Below are 18,449 nucleotides of genomic sequence, written 5' to 3' on the forward strand. Positions count from 1 at the left end.
AGCTGCAGCATCGTAGATACTAAAATATTCAACAAAGTAACTGAAAAATTAATTCAACTGTAACTGTAAAATATTTTACTAAGTTAAATTGTTTTTGCGGTCAGGTTTTCCGGACGCTTTTCCAAATCCGGGCCTGACCGTCCTGGACAGTTTAAAAATCCGGACATGTCCGGGCAAATTCAGACGTATGGAAACTCTAAATAGGACTTTATTATTCATCCCAAAAATTATCAAAGGCTATACAGGGTGTCCCAGAAATAAGTGCAAGTATTTTAAAGGGTGGTAGATCTGGTCAAAAGAAACATTTTTTCTCTTTACCGTTTTTCAAGTAAGACCAAAATAAACGAGTTATTTTAGGTTTAAAAATTTAAACAAAAAATGATCTTTTCTGGATTTCCTTTCATGTAAATTTAATCTACTACCTATGATGCCATATTATCAAGAAATTTTGTTTTTTAACTTAAAACTAAAAAAAATTTCAAATTTTTTTTCAAAAAATTCCAAATTTTTAAATTTTTTTTTGCAAAAAAAAACTCACAGACGTGTTTCTGAGGCCGAAATATACTACCAGTTAAAATACTTGTACTTATTTCTGGGACACCTTGTATAAAACCTTGGAAAATTTTTCGCCTCAATTTTTTTGCTCTATTTTGTACCCTTATATCTCTATATTTTGGTTGAAATCCCTATCGAATGCCCTATTCCGTTTCTCGATATCCCTCTTAGTTTTCGAAATATTGGGGCTTTAATTTTTGAAACGAGGTCGAAATGCTGGAGTCAACAGAAATATCGTTTTGATCTTTGCTATATTGACATGTGGCACTCAATTTACTCCTTACCTCTTCACCCTTATGTGTTCCTGATACAAAATCAGTGATTTTGGGCCTAGCATTTTGTTAAAAGCTGAAAAATCTCTGATTTGTATCGCGAGTACATAAGGGCGAAGAGATATAGACTTAATTTTTCGTGCTTTGCAAAATTTCCATGGTGTTTAACATACATCAACAACGCCATAATCATGATTCAACACCACCATAATCATAAGTCTTCAGACTGGTTCAAACAGCGAAAAATAAATTTGAAATCGAAATTTTACCAAGATTTATCCAGACACCCTCCTGTTACTTTTAAAGCAAACTTATTGTTTTGTTGAGTTAATGTATGATATGTTTTTTTCAAAAACAGTCCACTTTTAGAAAAATATGGTTATTTAGGTGATTCATCATTAAAAACACATTTTACTTATAAAATAGTTTTATTGAACACAACTAAAATATGTATGTAGAAAAAATACCAAGATATTTGTTTGGTAAAGAATAATAGTTTCAAATTAAAAAGCTATTTCCCTTACTGCTTATACAAAGCTGCTATCATATACACATGCCGGTTCTCCACCACGCAAACGAACGCAGCAAAAATAAATATATTTTCACATTTATCCTTTTTGTGTAATTGAAGAACAACGCAAAACGATTCAAATATAGACATTGTTTTCTAAATCAGAAATATTTATGTACATCATCTACTTGTATACACTAACAGATCTAACAGGCGATACCCCAATCTATAGAATAACTATATACAAAAATTCTTAAAATATAGAAATAATCTGATGTTTCAATTCAGTGCTGTTACATATGAATAGTAAAAACTTACAGTTAAATAAATCTTTTAGTTTTCTAGCTTTGGTATATGTTTTGATCAATTTAGAAGCAGTTGAAAACTTATAAGATCTTAAATTTTCATTATTTTATTACTGATATTCACATTCACATCAACGAAAAATATAAGGTGTAAATGAATAAATCCAAAAAAAATCAGAATGTGATTTTTAATATATACAGTATGTCTCCGGATTGTCTTAACAAGAGGAAAACATTTTTATTATTGACATTTTGAGAAAAATGCATTCTTCGTAAAAAATTTTGGCTTGTTTAAAATGGCTAATCCCATTTATATTTTTCCAAATTTCCACACTGTTTTATAGATTTTTCACTCTTTGATAGATTGTTATTAAACGAATTTTATAATTAAAATTCTATTAATCAAAAAGGCACGAAGAAAAAAAAATCAAAAGGCAATCCGGGGACGTACTGTACATGGTGGTCGAAATTGGTCTGTTTTAACAGAGAAACCCTATTTCCTGACAAGATAGAGCAAAACCGACATAGATGTAATGGACTCGATTTCTGAGACACGTTTAATGGCGTAAACCGCCTGTTGATATTTTCACTGCCAACTGAGATATGGGGGTTTTTTGAATTTTTTACCATTTGGAAAATTGCCCATAACTTTTGTATTTCACGGAACAATAAAATTATGTAAAAACGTTTTTAAGGCACTTTTAGCACAATCCAGAGGCGTAGTCAGTTTTTCTCTAGAGTCACTGTTTTTGTCAGAAATAACAAAAAATATAATTTTTTAAACCGATATCATAGTTGGCTATAATCTTAAAAAAATGCTCGCGTTTAATCATTTCCAACGATATAAAGTTATGGGTATTTATTTCTAAGAATGAGAGAAATATTAGGTTTTTTTATCTTTATATTGAAGCGGGCCTTGATTTTGTACCACTAGTTACCTAATAATTATTTTTTATCACAATTTAATATTCAATAGTATTATTTATCTGCATAATTAAAGACTTTTGAAAAGGTAAATCAACATTCTATATTAGTATTACCAATTACAATTAAAACGCCATGGTTACAACAGAACTATTTAATGGAGAATTAGAGAGAATTGGATTGGGACAAGGGGCCCCATATCTTAGCCCGCTAAGTCCTATGATTTAACTTCTTTTGACTTTTTTATGGAGGAAATTAGAAGACCTAATATATAAAAACCAATGAGACGAGAAGAATTACAGAAGGCTACTAGGCAAGCTTTTGGACTTATTATATCAGTTCGCGTAATAAATCGATGTAACTCTATGCGTAAAAGATGTTCATTGTGTATTTAACAAGCAGGTGCTCAGTTTGAACATCTTTAATGATTTTTTTTAGAAAACTATATTCGTCACTCAAAAAATACCTTTTTTTTAGTTTTTTTCTTTGTTTATTGTATAGATTTCAATTGCAATTACTAATACTAATATAGAATTTTAATTTACCTTTTCAAAAGTCTTTAATTATGTAGCTAAATAATAATATACAATATAAAATTGTAAAAAAATTATTAGGCAAATAGGTCAACACAAAATCAAAGCCCGCTTCGATATAAAGATAAAAAAACCCTAATATTTCTCTCAATCTTAGAAATTAATACCCATAACTTTATATCGTCGTAAAGGATTAAACGCCAGCATTCTTTTAATTTAAAAAATTATGTTTTTTATTATTTCTAACAAAAAGATCAAGCACAGAAAAAAAATGACTACGCTACTGGATTGTTCTTAAAAAGTGCCTTAAGAACGTTTTTACAGAATTTTATTATTCGGCGAAATAAAAAAGTTATGGGCAATTTTCCAAATGGTAAAAAAAAATCAAAAAGACCCCGTATCTCAGTTGGCAATGAAAATATCAACAGGCGGTTTATTTCATTAAACGTGTATCAGAAATCGAGCCCATGATATAGGTATATGTCGGTTTTGCTCCATCTAGTCAGGAAATAGGTTTTCTCTGTTAAAACAGACCAATTTCGACCACCATGTACAGTTCCTATTACACACAGTCTCATTGATTACATTGTCTTTTACTTTTAATTATCATCTTTTAACATACTATAATTGCTAGAGCTTTATTAATTAAAATAAAGTGTATATCAGTAAAAATTATTAGTGAACTTATTAAAACACAGGTTAATTTTTCATGATTCAATATTTATTCCAATAATATTTTTTACTGATATACACTTTATTTTAATTAATAGCAAAAAGCTTTGACAATTATAGAATATTAAGATAATAACTGAAAGTAAAAGACAATGTAATCAATGAGCAATTTTGTCGTTTGCTTTTTTTTCTTCTTGTCTTTTTGGTTAATAGAATTTTATAATTAAGATTCTATTAATAACAATCTATCAAAGAGTGAAAATGACGCTAATGTCATATTTTCTTGCTGTTTTAAAATACTAAACAAGCACAAATTATTTAGCTTAATGACACGGAAAGGGTGATAATAGTTATCGGAAAATTTACTTTAACAGCAAAAAATATAACGTTTATCCAAATTAATAATAACCATCTATCAAAGAATGAAATCGAAATTATACTAGCATTACCATAAAAACGTCTTTTGATTTTTAGGACATTTTTAGTAAAAAAAATTCCATATTTTCGTGTTTTTTTTTCTCTAAAACGGTATGGAAATTTGGAAAAGTATCAACGGAATTAGCCATTTTAGAACAAGCAAAACTTTTTATGAAGAACGTATTTTTCTCAAAATGTTAATAATAAAAAAGTTGTTCCTCTTGTAAAGACAATCTGGGGAACATATCATAGGTAATATGATATATTACACTCTTTGACTGGTAAAGAAGTACATTGTGGTGTCGGGTGTGTGTGGGGCCATTTAAGCAAACAATTTTGTAGATAAACGGCAAATAGAAAATGGTTATAAAAAACCCCAAATTATTTTTAAAATCTTTAGAAGTTATCATACGTATTTATTTATTTGCACGACCCTGTATAACCAGCCGTTTTAAATAAAAACTTAAACTTTGTGACAAATAATAACAATATGTAAAGCCGGGTTCAGAAGACTCGTGTACCTGGCAAACATTTGTTATTGTTATATACAATATGATTGAAAAAAAAACGGCGTCAACGATGGCTACGAAGATCGCTGTCATTTTATATGTAAAATTATATTGGGAACGTAAAATGCAATGCAAACCCACCTTTTGAGATCTAACAAAACGTTTAATGAAACAGAAGAAAATTATTAAAATTCATGAATATTTTAAAAATAACATATTGTTTTTGATTCACGTTTTCACATGAACTGCTTTCTGTTAATAGTTTTAATTAATTTTTAACAAAGCTAGAAAACCATTATTCTCTGTATATGGCCTTATTTTCAATATTCCTACTATTACATTAAATTCAAAGAAGAAATGGTCTGCGATTTAAAAGATTTAAATAAAACGTGTTATGAATATTTCAATCCTTGTTAATTATTATGTACATCTGCTAATCAGAATCCTCCTCTGAGATAGTTGCAACAGCAACAGACTGATTCAGAATTTTAACTGGCTGCTTGGGCGGCGCGGCGTTCTTTTTCGGTAAATTGCTGTTTGTCGAACTGGTAGCTGACGGCACAAGCGAAATTACATTGCCTGTCTTTAAATTCGAATTCGAGTTACTTGGCCTAAGCAAAGAATTGCTCATTAACTGATAGTTTCCTGGCGTTGTCTCCATCATTGTTAAAACGTTTCCTGCGGTAGTCTATAAAGACAAGAAAATATAATTGTTAATTAGCTTCTAAATTGGAGAAACATTTGATATGTGACGCTATTTCATTTCGTATCTGTATGTATTTGTAAGTTGTATGCAAATAAATATAAAGTAATCGCCATAGATACATGAAACAAGTTTAGATTGGAAAGTGCCCATAAGGACAATGTAAATACTACTTGGCGCTATTCTTGCAACGGTCGCGACTCAAAGCTTTCGATAATTTCGGAGCGGTTCGGCTTTTTCCGGAATTATGTCGCCAAATATTTATTGAAATTTATTATTTTTTTATAATTTTATAAATAAAATACAGTGTGTTGCATACAAGAAACTTTATTTTATGTAAGGACATGTATGAAATACCTATAAAACATTGGAAACCAACGTTATACCACGAGCCAAGATGGTTTTTGCAGTTTACAGTTCACAGCACAGCTTCTTAAGTTTTTAATGCCACTTTTTCATAATTATCACGGGTTTGAGTAAATAAAATTTAAATTAAACTCACAAAATAGCAATAATTAATTTGAAAATGGACGCTTTAAACAAACACTTTTTGGTATTTTTTCAATGTGAGCGGTTAATTTAATTTTGAAAGATTTTATTATTTATTATTTTTGAAGATTCTGACTTTGACATTTTCTATTCTGTTCTTGTTTCTTTCATTTCTTTCTGTTCTTGTTTGCGGCTGTTCTTAGCAACCGCTATATCAGCGCCAGATCCCGTACAACGTATGCGACCCAAAACAGTTATACGTTTTAGCGGTAAGCCGAGCATTCCAATATAAATTTATTTCCTTTATCTATGACTAACATTATGATAATTGTCAAATAATAAACGACAACGTTGATGATCGCGGCACAATGTGACCAACATGGCGATAATAATTTTTGCAGCTTTAATCTAAATAAAATATGTATTACAATAATTTGCTCTATAAAGTAAAATAAAGAGCTGCTCAGTATCGTAAACAGGGTTGGAAAAAATCATGATCTTTTAAAAAAAATCAAAAAAATCAGATTTTTTTTTATTTAAATCAGATTTTTTTGATTTTAATTCAAAACAATATTTAAATCGGATTTCCAAATGACTAGGACTTATTTCCAATTAAAGTCCTATCCTAAATGGCTAAATCTATACCCCGATACCGATAACATTAAGAATTCTACGTGGCGTTGTGATTTTTCCACATCGGTGACCAATATATTCCGCAAAAAAGTCGCTCGCTTCAGATCAAAAGGAAGAAAAAACTGATTATTGAGTGTCAAATTCAACGAGTGTACAAATTGTTGCTCGATTACTGTTTATATTATTTGCAATGTTTAAAATTTATTAAAAAATTATTTTTTGCAATGTTTAAAAAAAATAGTATGTTCTATTCGGAGTAAAAATGTACTTTTTTTGCCTCATGGTCCTTCACAGGTACAACATCGTCAAAAAAGTATAATTTTTACTCCTAATAAAACAATACACTATTGTTCGGAAATAGTCTTAAGTCGAGAATGAAATTAGTATGTATTATCTATCTAATGTCAAAATGCTTACTGCAGATCAAAATGTCAGTAGGAATTTGGAAACATACAACCGTTTCAAAAAAAAAAATAAAACAACATATTTTCTCTTTTTGATGAATAGATATTTTTATATAGTTTTATATCATTTACAATTATTTTTCGATTTATTATCTGTTATATCTGTTATAGAAATATTTTTTATAGTTTTCTAGGACACATTTTTATAACTGTTACAGTTAATTTTTGATTTATAATAAAGTTTCAATAAAATTATTTTTTTTGATTTAAATCACATTTTAATCATTTGATTTAAATCATGCCAACCCTGATAGTAAATTATTATTGGCGTTAAATGAGTTTTCAATTTTGTTTTATTGTACCCTCTTTATTATTTTTGTAATGAAGGGTGTTAAAAGTTTGTTTTGTGAAGGGCTGTCTAAATAACTCTAAAGGCTCCCCAGAAAAAGTTTTTATAACTGTTCCTTTGGATGAAAGCCGTCGAAAAACCTGGTTTGAAGCGGCAAGACAACAATATGTCAGCAAAAGTACGAGATTTTGCTGTGAAGATCATTTTAACGTAAGTTTCTTAAGTTTTATTTTACAATTAATTTTATATCTATTTTAGAAAAATTGTTTTTATTTACCTGGTGGTAAAAATTGTTTTTAGTACCTGGTGGCAAACCGTGACACTTTTGATAGGTGACGTCAGAGATTGCAAAAGTGTAAATTTGAAATTCTTAATTAATTAAAAAAAAATAAAAAATACGGGGGTCATAAAATTGTATGAAGATTAATTATTTGCAATATAAAAACTATGGTTAAACTCCGGATTACACGTCTCGTTATATTTCTTACATTATAAACATTATACGGATCATACTGTGAATAGTTCTGACTGAAAACGAAACCCATTAGCAAGCAACGGGGATGTCAATGTCAGTCGGGAACTACTGTGAACTAAGGAACTATTCCTCTGGAGGAACTAGAACTATGGACCTAGTTCCTCCCAAGGAACTAGAATTCCCATCTCTAATATATTATAGGATTTAACAACTTATTGCCCTGCAGAGTATATACATTTTGTAGAGACCAGTTAAACATATTATAATAATGTAAAATCCTAAAATTAGGAAATTGGCACTTATCAAGTTTTTCCCCTGACACCTTCAGTTATTGTTTCATCGTTCCAACAGTTGATTAATTTTCCGTTCAGCGACTGGTTTGTTGAGAAAAGTATAAGGTAAAGCAGATTTTGGTGATGACTTTCGACTTTTTTTTGCCCCACCCTAAATCAAAACTTAACTACGCCCATGCAAGATTCTATCTTATTTAAATGCCTTACTTATTACTATATCTACCACTTTTGTACGCAGAATTCGGCAGATACCTACATTTTTTTTATTTGTGATAAAAACATTGATTGTAAAACTACATACCTGAACTCTCATTCCCTTTGAATTAGCCATATTACGATTTACATACACTTTTTGTAAGGGTTTCGTAATTACTCTCTGTAAAACAAAACAACACTTAGAATAAGTAAAAGAAACATAAATTGAATATGTAATTAAACTTTTTATTCAATATAGTATGTACATTATTCTTAGTTTTAAAACAGCAATATGTAATTATATATCTTAAAATATAACACATTATTTTCACAATTAGCACAAAATGACATGAATATTAAAATTAATATATTCTCTTAATATTCATGAAATATAAGTATTCACAATAAAAATGTGAATATATTCAGTTAAATTGTCTTCTTTAAGTTCAAAAACTCATGAGTAAATAATACAAAAAAATAATTTTAACATAAATATAGGTAGTTGGTTAGGTGTATAAAATATATGTGTGTTAACACTAACTGGTCTAGATAAACTAAATTCACTCAACTGACTTAAGTTCTATTAGCTATTTCACCAACCTAGCTAAGCTTCTAAATGTACCACACTCATTAAAATATGCTTTTATCTTTTAGCGGAGATGAATATGCCGGGTGCGTCTCAAAAGTGGCTCACCCCCTAACTTTTTTATTTTTTCAGATAAAAAAACGAGATTTGATATGTACATAAATTAGGATTGATTGACCTATTCAATTGTTTTTGGTCACTTCCTGTTTCACCGGAAATGACTACAACTTTTGATTTTTAATTGGCACCCTCGGTATTTTTTTACTTCATTCAATAGAAAATGACATTCTGAATAAAATGACATATCATATATCAACTTTTGACATTCTCGCTTAAAACAAAATTGAATTTTAAAATTCAATCTAGAGTGCCATGGTTATGTTAATAACACTAATTCTTAATTAAGGAGCCTTGGAAAAATAGATTTGATTGTCTAATATTTTTAGTGTTTTGTCCTGGCCAGTTAGAATGTTAGAAAATGCTCAAATCATATTTTTAATCATATCTCAATTTTTTCAAATGGAACGAGGGTGGTTAATTAGATCAGTGAAATTTTCGTTACGAACAGCAAGTGATAATTTCAAATAAACCATATGCAAAAATTTCAAAGGTTGACATATGACATGTCATTCTATTCAGAGTGTTATTTTCTATCGAATAAAGTAAAAAAATACCGAGGGTGCTATTTAAAAATCAAAAGTTGTAGTAATTTCCGGTGAAACAGGATGTGACCGAAAACAATTATTGAATACTTCAATCAATTCTAATTTATGTCATATACTAACATACCGAATCTCGCTTTTTTAACTGTAAAAATTAAAAAAGTTATAGGGGTGAGCCACTTTTGAGACGCACCCGGTATAGTAGTGCCATACTATAGTACAATATTACGATAACATTTCCTGGCGTTCAATTGGGCTCATATTTTATATATGAGATATATTTATTATTTGATATATTTGATATACTTGCGTATTTTCGTCACATTGCAATATTATGATACCATAAAGTATATAAAGTGCAGTGACGGCTTAACTTATGAGGTCAAGTGGTCAATGCCCCCTCAAAAAAATCAGCAGAAAATCATAAAAACCTATTTAAATTATACTTTTTGTAAATTATTTTTTCCGTCTTAAGATATTCAAAACTATTCCCAAAAATCTTATGGTATATTCTGCGATACAAGTGATTACCGCAAGATTTAGCTAGGATATTCTATTAATTCTAATTAGATTTTTTTAACATTGTGAATGAATGTAAACTCTTAAGTGGAAAATATAATTGAATTCACAAATTAATTCCACTAATTTCGAGGTTCTGAACGAAGCATGAGAATATTAACAACTAGACCAAGTAAAGCTAAGATGTTTTTGAACTATGTTGAAGAATATAGTAACTCACCCCGAGATTTCCTCCCTTAGGGGGAGGATTCGCCGGCCTTAAGATCAGCTGTTGCGTGTTGGGCCGTAACATCGTCGTGGGAGTGCTTTGTGGTTGGTTAATATTTTGCGTGCATTTGTTCATGTGGGTTGGCCAGTGCTTCTGCTGGCAAGGATAATCACAGTAACTGGTATTCCAACAACAGTAAAACTGGGCCTCTTTTGAACAATTCGCACACCTAAAATAATAATAATACACGTTAATAAATTCGTTAAACTTAATCACTTCTGGGGATATTGAAAATATAATAAAAAAAATGAGTTTGCAGAAATCATATGACATATTATACTAAGGATTCCGTATTTTACGGCAATTTGTATTATACCCTGTTACTTTTTCCATTTTCTTATAATTTTATATCATGGTTAAAAAAAGACAGCATACGGTCGCATCAAAGAAACAAATGGGCTGATAGGCTTAAGACACTCAATAGTAATTTTACAGAACTACTAATTTAGTTTCTTTCAATCGCCATGCGACGCAAAAGGCATTAAAGTATAGGTTTCTAATTTAATATGAAGATGACATGACTGTCAAGTTTTGGTCTAGTTGACAAAATGTTGGTGGTTCATCAAGTTATTTTTAAAAATCATTATTTCAATAATTATTAATTCAGATATTGTTGATTTGTCGAGAAATTCGGTGATTTGTGTTTATAGTTTGTGCATTTCGATATTTACAGTCGATCATTATTTTCGTGTTATATAAAATATTAAACTTTATTAAAGATATTTTAGAAATAATAAATTTATAAACGAAATAAAAATAGTTTAAACATAAATAAGTAAGTGCAAAGTTGGTTAACAGTTAATTAGTAGTATAATATTTTTACTATATTATAATTATTTATTTATTATTAAATCCAAAAAATAGGCGCTATGTGCTCTATTGTTATGTTTAAAATGCATGTATTCATAATTTCATTCTTGTTTTGACTATGTTTACTTCTAATTATCTAATAAAACGTGAAATGTAGTAAAAAGTCTATATTTATTATTTTATATTTTACAAGGAACAATTTTGCGCTTGAATAACGTTACCCTTTTAGTTAGCGTTAATAAGTAACGGAACGCTAAAATTATTTATGCCAAACCTCTCCATTAGTTTTTTTTTATTTCAGTATCCCATCTATCTCTCTAGTACATGACATTAGTCTATGTTGCCTGATAAAAATGCTTTATGTGGGTTGTCATGACAAATGTTGCCTGTTAGCACAGAATATCTAGCTACGCAACAGAAGCCTCGTTACATGTATAAAATCGTAGGTATCAAAAGTATATTTTGTAAAGTATATTTATTACAAATCAGATATTTTGATGCGGTAGTTTCGCTACTACATAATAGAGGGCGATAAATTTAAAAGAAAACAGTTTTCTACAAACAAAATTTAAAAGAATTTTATGCAGTGTTGCAATTGTGTAATTTATATTGTAATACTTCCTGATAAAGCCTACCTTCAAATTTGCTACATCATTTAAACATATTAAAATAGATTAGAGCTCTTTTTTTCAAACGTTTAAGTATTTAACTTGCCATATTAGTTGGAGTTAAATCTTGCGAGCTGAATTAAAATCACTTCCTGACGTTTGATTCTAACTGAATCCTGAATTTTGATTGTAATTCGACTATTATGACACCACTTCCTGACGTTCGATTGTGTTCATGCCGTATGATCGGGAAAACACGGCGTTAGCGATGGCTATGAAATGAAAATCGCTGTCATTTTATGTGTAAATTTATATGGGAAATATCATCGATCGTCGTTTCCCAGCCAACTGGACGCCGTTTTTTTCGGTATCAGACGTTATTTGATATATATACTTGCGTATTTTTCATGATACCGTAATATAGTATCATATTACGATACATGGCGTTCGATTGGGCTTAAACTTGGTATATTACGTAGCTTCAGTGACATTGTATTATTATGGTATCATGGAGCATATAAAGAGGTACCTTGTATAGTACCATATTATGATACCAATTCTTGACGTTCATTTGGGCTCATATTTGATATATACTTGCATATTTTTGATGACATTGCAATATTATGGTACCATGAAGCATATCAAGAGGTACCATAATAGTACCATATACGATACTATTTCCTGGCGTGCGATTGGACTTATACTTGGTTTAGTAAGTATCTTCGGTGACATTGTAATATGATGGGACTATGGTGCATATAAAGTGGTACTTTAATATAGTACCACATTACGGTACCACTTCCTGACGTTCGATTGGGCGCATATTTGATTATACTTGCGTATTTTTGATGACATTGCAATATTATGGTACCATGAAGCATATCAAGGGGTACCATAATGTAGTACCATATTACGATACCACTTCCTGACGTTCGATTGGGCTCATATTTGATTATACTTGCGTATTTTTGATGACATTGCAATATTATGGTACCATGAAGCATATCAAGGGGTACCATAATGTTGTACCATATTACGATACCATTTCGGTTCGATTGGGCCCAAATTTGATATACATGCGTTTCTTTATAAAGATTTGTTTAATTAATAATTTTAATTTATTTTACGAATTTTAATTTATTCTACGATGTCGTGACAGCAATTTTTATGCCGAACTAATATATTATTAATTGTACCTGTGTCACTTTTTAAAATCTACCTAGGTCTATCTAAATAACGTGGCAAACAGAAAAAAAATTGTTATTATGTTATTTTTTTAGTCAATTAACATTTTTTGTACTGCATTTTAATAAATCATTTCCATTATTTTATTAAACGTATATTTCATTACTAAGCATTAATAAATATCACTATCAATTGCTCTGTATATTATTAATTTTAAAGGTAATTAAAGTTATTTTCTTAGTTAACATAATAAAGTAGTGTATATTAAAAATGTATTTTGAGAGCAATGTTTTCTAATAATATACTTAAAATTAAAACTATTTTAAAAGCCAAACGAATAATTAATATAAGTGTATCTGACAGGAAACGAAGAATAGAAAGAAATTATTATACACCAGAAAAAGAATGGGATGCCAGTTAAAGTCTTTTTGAATCTGGCAACTGTGCGTATTTAATCAAGGCCGTCGACGTGCCGTTGATCTACGTCAATCCAAAACCGAAAGTTGAAAATTTCCAATTATATTCTGATTATGATATTGTCGCGCCATCTAGTATTTTATTTGTGCAATTTTAGCTCTTTCATTACGAGTATTTTTCTGTTGCGTAGCTAGATATTCTGTGCTGTTAGCTTTAATTTGACATATAAATGATAAAAAAATGTTATGAACGTAATGTCGTCTCCAAAATCAATTATTATTATTATTAATTAAATATATTTGAAGCAACTTTTTGATCGGCACCCTGTTACAAGTATATTCCCCTATTCATAACTATACCTAAAAATTAGGTTTTGATTAAAAATATGATGAGTGACATGAGTGTAATAATCCTGCAGCCGGATCATGTACTATAACTCAATTAGATTTTTTCAGTTTTATACAGTTTTTATTCATAATACAGGGTGGCGCCTCTCATACGCCAGGAGAACGACAGTTTGTATTAAAATGAAATTTTGTGAGCATATGTAGGTTAATTCAGAGCACTTTTTAAAAATATAGAGAGTCCTACAGAGTGTCCCCAAAAAAAGTTACATATCAAAGTTATGTTTTTTGTAATGGAACACCCTATATATTAATTGATTTTCGGATTCTGGGAGAAAAATAAAGGTGAGTTTTATAAGAGAAGCATATGACTAAAATGTAAGGTTTTTGATATAATTAACATTTTCTAGAAATAAAGAACTATTTTTTAAATTACAATAAAAGCTACCTAGATTGGAATTTACCCGGTATAGCCTAATATGTAATTAAATTAACTATTGTACTTTAAATCAAATTAAAACTTGACCCAAAAAGTTATACAGGGTGAGACAAAATTAATATTGAACATTGGTCACCTTTAAAAGCATGTTATTCTTTTATTTTAAACGGAACACCCAGTATATTATTCCGATATTCAATGGAGAATTAATGTCTCTTTAAAATACTATTAATGTTCAAACCAAAATTTTCCTAGATATTTTCATTTATATGATTGGATATGAGTAAATCTTTATTATTTGATAAAATCTAGGTGGCTGTGATGTCTGACGTTACTTCAACATAGCAGTCAATTAGTCCAACTTTAATAAATAGTGTCAGAAATAGTCAGTGTGTTGTAGATATAGTACGACTCTTTTTGAAACTTTAGTTTCGGAGATATAAATTAAATCGGACCTTTTAAAAAATTAATTTTATTTTTCAGAAACTATTTGAGACAGAGTTTACCATAAATGTTTCTTATATCTACTAGTGGGTAAATGAATTTGTAGATATAGTACGACTCTTTTTGAAACTTTAGTTTCGGAGATATAAATTAAATCGGACCTTTTAAAAAAATTAATTTTATTTTTCAGGAACTATTTGAGACAGAGTTTACCAAAAATGTCTTTTATATCTACTAGTGGGTAAATGAATTTGTAGATATAGTACGACTCTTTTTGAAACTTTAGTGTAGTGTTAGTAATTTGTGTCAGTTAAAACCAAAAAAAATTCTCAGAAATTTGCCGAAACTGCAAACTTATCCAACATCAGAGAGAATTGATATGATTCTATTAGTTCTCTTCTATGCAGTGTGCATTCACCAAAATGCTCCTGATTTTATCTAGTCTGGTTTTTTTACGGGGATATGTTAAAGACAGTGTTTACAAAACTCGACCAACTATTGTCAACAACGTGAGAGAAATTATTGTAGCTGCTTTTCGAGGTAGAACTCCACATAATGCCTTTTTAAATGAAAAGATCCTTTTGAAAAGGCAATCATTTTATGCAGTTAACAGGAAAGGAAGCATTTTGAGCATTTGGTTTCATCTAGCTAATTTTTGTCACATAATTATAGATTCATATCTAGTTTTAATTCTATAATAATTAAAATATGTTTAAAACGTGTATCTTTTTATTACCGTTGAGTATTTTACTCTACAATCTTTAATTTTTGTTAAATTAACAAAAGGTATATCACACAGCCACCTAGATTTTTTCAAATAATAAAGATCTACTGACGCAAAATCATAAAAATTAAAATATCTAGGAAAATCTTTGTCTGCAAACTAATAATATTTTGAAGATACATAAATTGAATACCGGAAAAATATACTGGATGTTCCATTTAAAATAAAGGAGTAACTTGCTTTTAAAAGTGACTAATGTTCCATATTTATTTTGTCTCACCCTGTATAACTTTTCGGGTCAAATTTCATTTGGTTTAACATACAATGGTTACTGTAATTAAATAAGAGGCTATACAAGGTCAACTAAAATTTAGGTAGCTGTTATAGAAATTTAAAATTTACTCTTCATTTTCACAAAATGTGAAATATGTCAAAATCCTTAGATTGTAGGTATATACTTCTTTAATAAAACTTACCTTTATTTTTTCCTAAAATCCGAAAATCAATTAATATATAGGGTGTTCCATTAAAAAAACACAACTTTGATGTGTAACTTTTTTTGGGGACACCCTGTATAATTCTATATACAGGGTGGCCCATCGAAAACGTTCCGCAAGACATAACGGACAAGGTATATTTTTTCAAAAATCCAAAAACATGTCAATTTTGTTTGTGAGAGGGACAACTTTGCCCCCAAAATGATTGCAAAATCTTCAACCCTCTAAGCGGGAGTGTCATCCCCCAACTTTTTTCAAATGGGAAGGGGGATCAAGTGGTACCGCAATGAAAGGGCTTTCTATTCTCTATACTTTCCCGCTTCGCTTTTGAAAATCGGTCGAGTCATTGAGAAAATATGAATGATTGAAATTTGAAAAGTTTATTTAAACATTTATAAGAGTAAATGATAAGGGTAAATTATTTCGACCAATTTGAGGTTTTTCTTATTATTTCTAGATGTTTACGCATTTTTTCACTTGCCGCAAGGTTGAACGATCAGGTGCGGTATTTGCTAGATAGCTGTTCTGTGACTTGTGCGTTGAAGTTCTTCTCAATATCGTTAAACTTCTTAACAATTATGGTGTACTCACTTGTAGAAAAAGTGGAAATAATCGAACTTTATTTTAATAATAATGAATGCATCGGGTTGCGCACATATTCAACGAACGCTATCCTGACAAACACCTTTATGGCAAAATTGTTCGCGAGTTAGCAGCAAAATTTCGCGAAACTGGTTCCGTTATGAATAAAAAGAGGCAGAGCCTGTAGTAAATGAAGCTATGGAGGTATTCGTATTGGGCCAAGTTGCCATGCATAGTACGCTGAGTACAAGAAAATTAGCCAATGAGACTGGTGTGAATCGTACAAGTGTCCAAAGGATATTAAAAAAAACACAAGTTCCACCCGTACAAAATTCAGTTGGTACAAGAACTCAACGCAGACGATTTTGATTGTCCCTTGCAATTTTGTGAAACTATGAGTGAAACGAGTGGCGAATGATAATAATTTCTTATTTAATGTGTGTTTTTTCGGATGAGTGTACTTTCTTTTTGAACGGTGTAGTTAATCGGCACAACTGTCGGTACTGGGCTGAGGACAACCTCAGGGTTTTTCACGAGGTGCACACACAAAACCCTCAGAAATTGAACGTGTGGGCTGGTATTTTTGGAAATTCTATTGTAGGTTAGGTTAGGTTAGGTTAGTTAGTCAGTTTAACGATATTGAGAAGAACTTCAACGCACAAGTCACAGAACAGCTATCTAGCAACTACCGCACCTGATCATCAACCTTGTGGCAAGTGAAAAAATGCGTAAACATCTAAAAACAATAAGAAAAAACAGCAAATTGGTCGAAGGAATTTATCTTTATAATTTACTCTGATAAATGTTTAAATAAACTTTTCAAATTTCAATCCTTCATATTTTCTAAATGACTCGACCGATTTTCAGAAACGAAGCGGGGAAATATAGAGAATAGAAAAATATTTCCATTGCGGCGCCAGTACCGACAGTTGTTGCATCCGAAAAAACACACATTAAATAAGAAATTATTATCATTCGCCACTCGTTTGAGCGACAATCAAAATCGTCTGCTTTGAGTTCTTGTACCAACTGAATTTTGTACGGGTGGAACTTTTTTAATATCCTTTGGACACTTGTACGATTCACGCCGGTCTCATTGGCTAATTTTCTTGTACTCAGCGTACTATGCATGGCAACTTGGCCCAATACGAATACCTCCATAGTTTCATTTACTACAGGCTCTGCCTCTTTTTATTCATAACGGAACCAGAGTTTCGCGAAATTTTGCTACTAACTCGCGAACAATTTTGCCATAAAGGTGTTTGTCAGGATAGCGTTCGTTGAATATGTGCGCAACCCGATACATTCATTATTATTAAAATAAAGTTCGATTATTTCCACTTTTTCTACAATTGAGTACACCATAATTGTTAAGAAGTTTAACGATATTGAGAAGAACTTCAACGCACAAGTCACAGAACAGCTATCTAGCAAATACCGCACCTGATCGTTCAACCTTGCGGCAAGTGAAAAAATGCGTAAACATCTAGAAATAATAAGAAAAAACCTCAAATTGGTCGAAATAATTTACCCTTATCATTTACTCTTATAAATGTTTAAATAAACTTTTCAAATTTCAATCATTCATATTTTCTCAATGACTCGACCGATTTTCAAAAGCGAAGCGGGAAAGTATAGAGAATAGAAAGCCCTTTTCATTGCGGTACCACTTGATCCCCCTTCCCATTTGAAAAAAGTTGGGGGATGACACTCCCGCTTAGAGGGTTGAAGATTTTGCAATCATTTTTGGGGCAAAAGTTGTCCCTCTCACAAACAAAATTGACATGTTTTTGGATTTTTTGAAAAAAATATACCTTGTCCGTTATGTCTTGCGGAACGTTTTCGATGGGCCACCCTGTATATAGAATTATACAGGGTGTCCCCAAAAAAAGTTACACATCAAAGTTGTGTTTTTTTAATGGAACACCCTATATATTAATTGATTTTCGGATTTTAGGAAAAAAATAAAGGTAAGTTTTATTAAAGAAGCATATACCTACAATCTAAGGATTTTGACATATTTCACATTTTGTGAAAATGAGATCGGCCACCCTGTATTTTTATAAAATGCTTTCAGTTAACCTACATATACTGGCAAAATTTCATTTTGATATAAACTACCGTT

At 30.4% G+C, this 18,449-nt stretch overlaps 1 protein-coding gene across 1 annotated transcript in view; it reads right to left on the reverse strand.

The window, feature by feature from the left end:
- Window positions 1-4,339: 4,339 nt before the first annotated feature.
- Window positions 4,340-18,449, reverse strand: part of LOC115877583 (protein kinase C-binding protein 1-like) — a 58,561-nt gene continuing 44,451 nt past the window's right edge. The window contains exons 22-24 of the mRNA XM_030893830.1: window positions 10,227-10,443; window positions 8,346-8,420; window positions 4,340-5,386 (exon numbers count right to left, since the gene is read on the reverse strand). Of these exons, the coding sequence (XP_030749690.1) occupies window positions 5,132-5,386; window positions 8,346-8,420; window positions 10,227-10,443 (547 nt within the window). The 3' untranslated portion in view covers window positions 4,340-5,131. The remainder of the gene's footprint in view (window positions 5,387-8,345; window positions 8,421-10,226; window positions 10,444-18,449) is intronic.

Source organism: Sitophilus oryzae, unplaced genomic scaffold (genome assembly GCF_002938485.1).
Source record: "Sitophilus oryzae breed Bouriz unplaced genomic scaffold, Soryzae_2.0 scaffold_1494_pilon_pilon, whole genome shotgun sequence".
NCBI lineage: Eukaryota > Metazoa > Arthropoda > Insecta > Coleoptera > Curculionidae > Sitophilus > Sitophilus oryzae.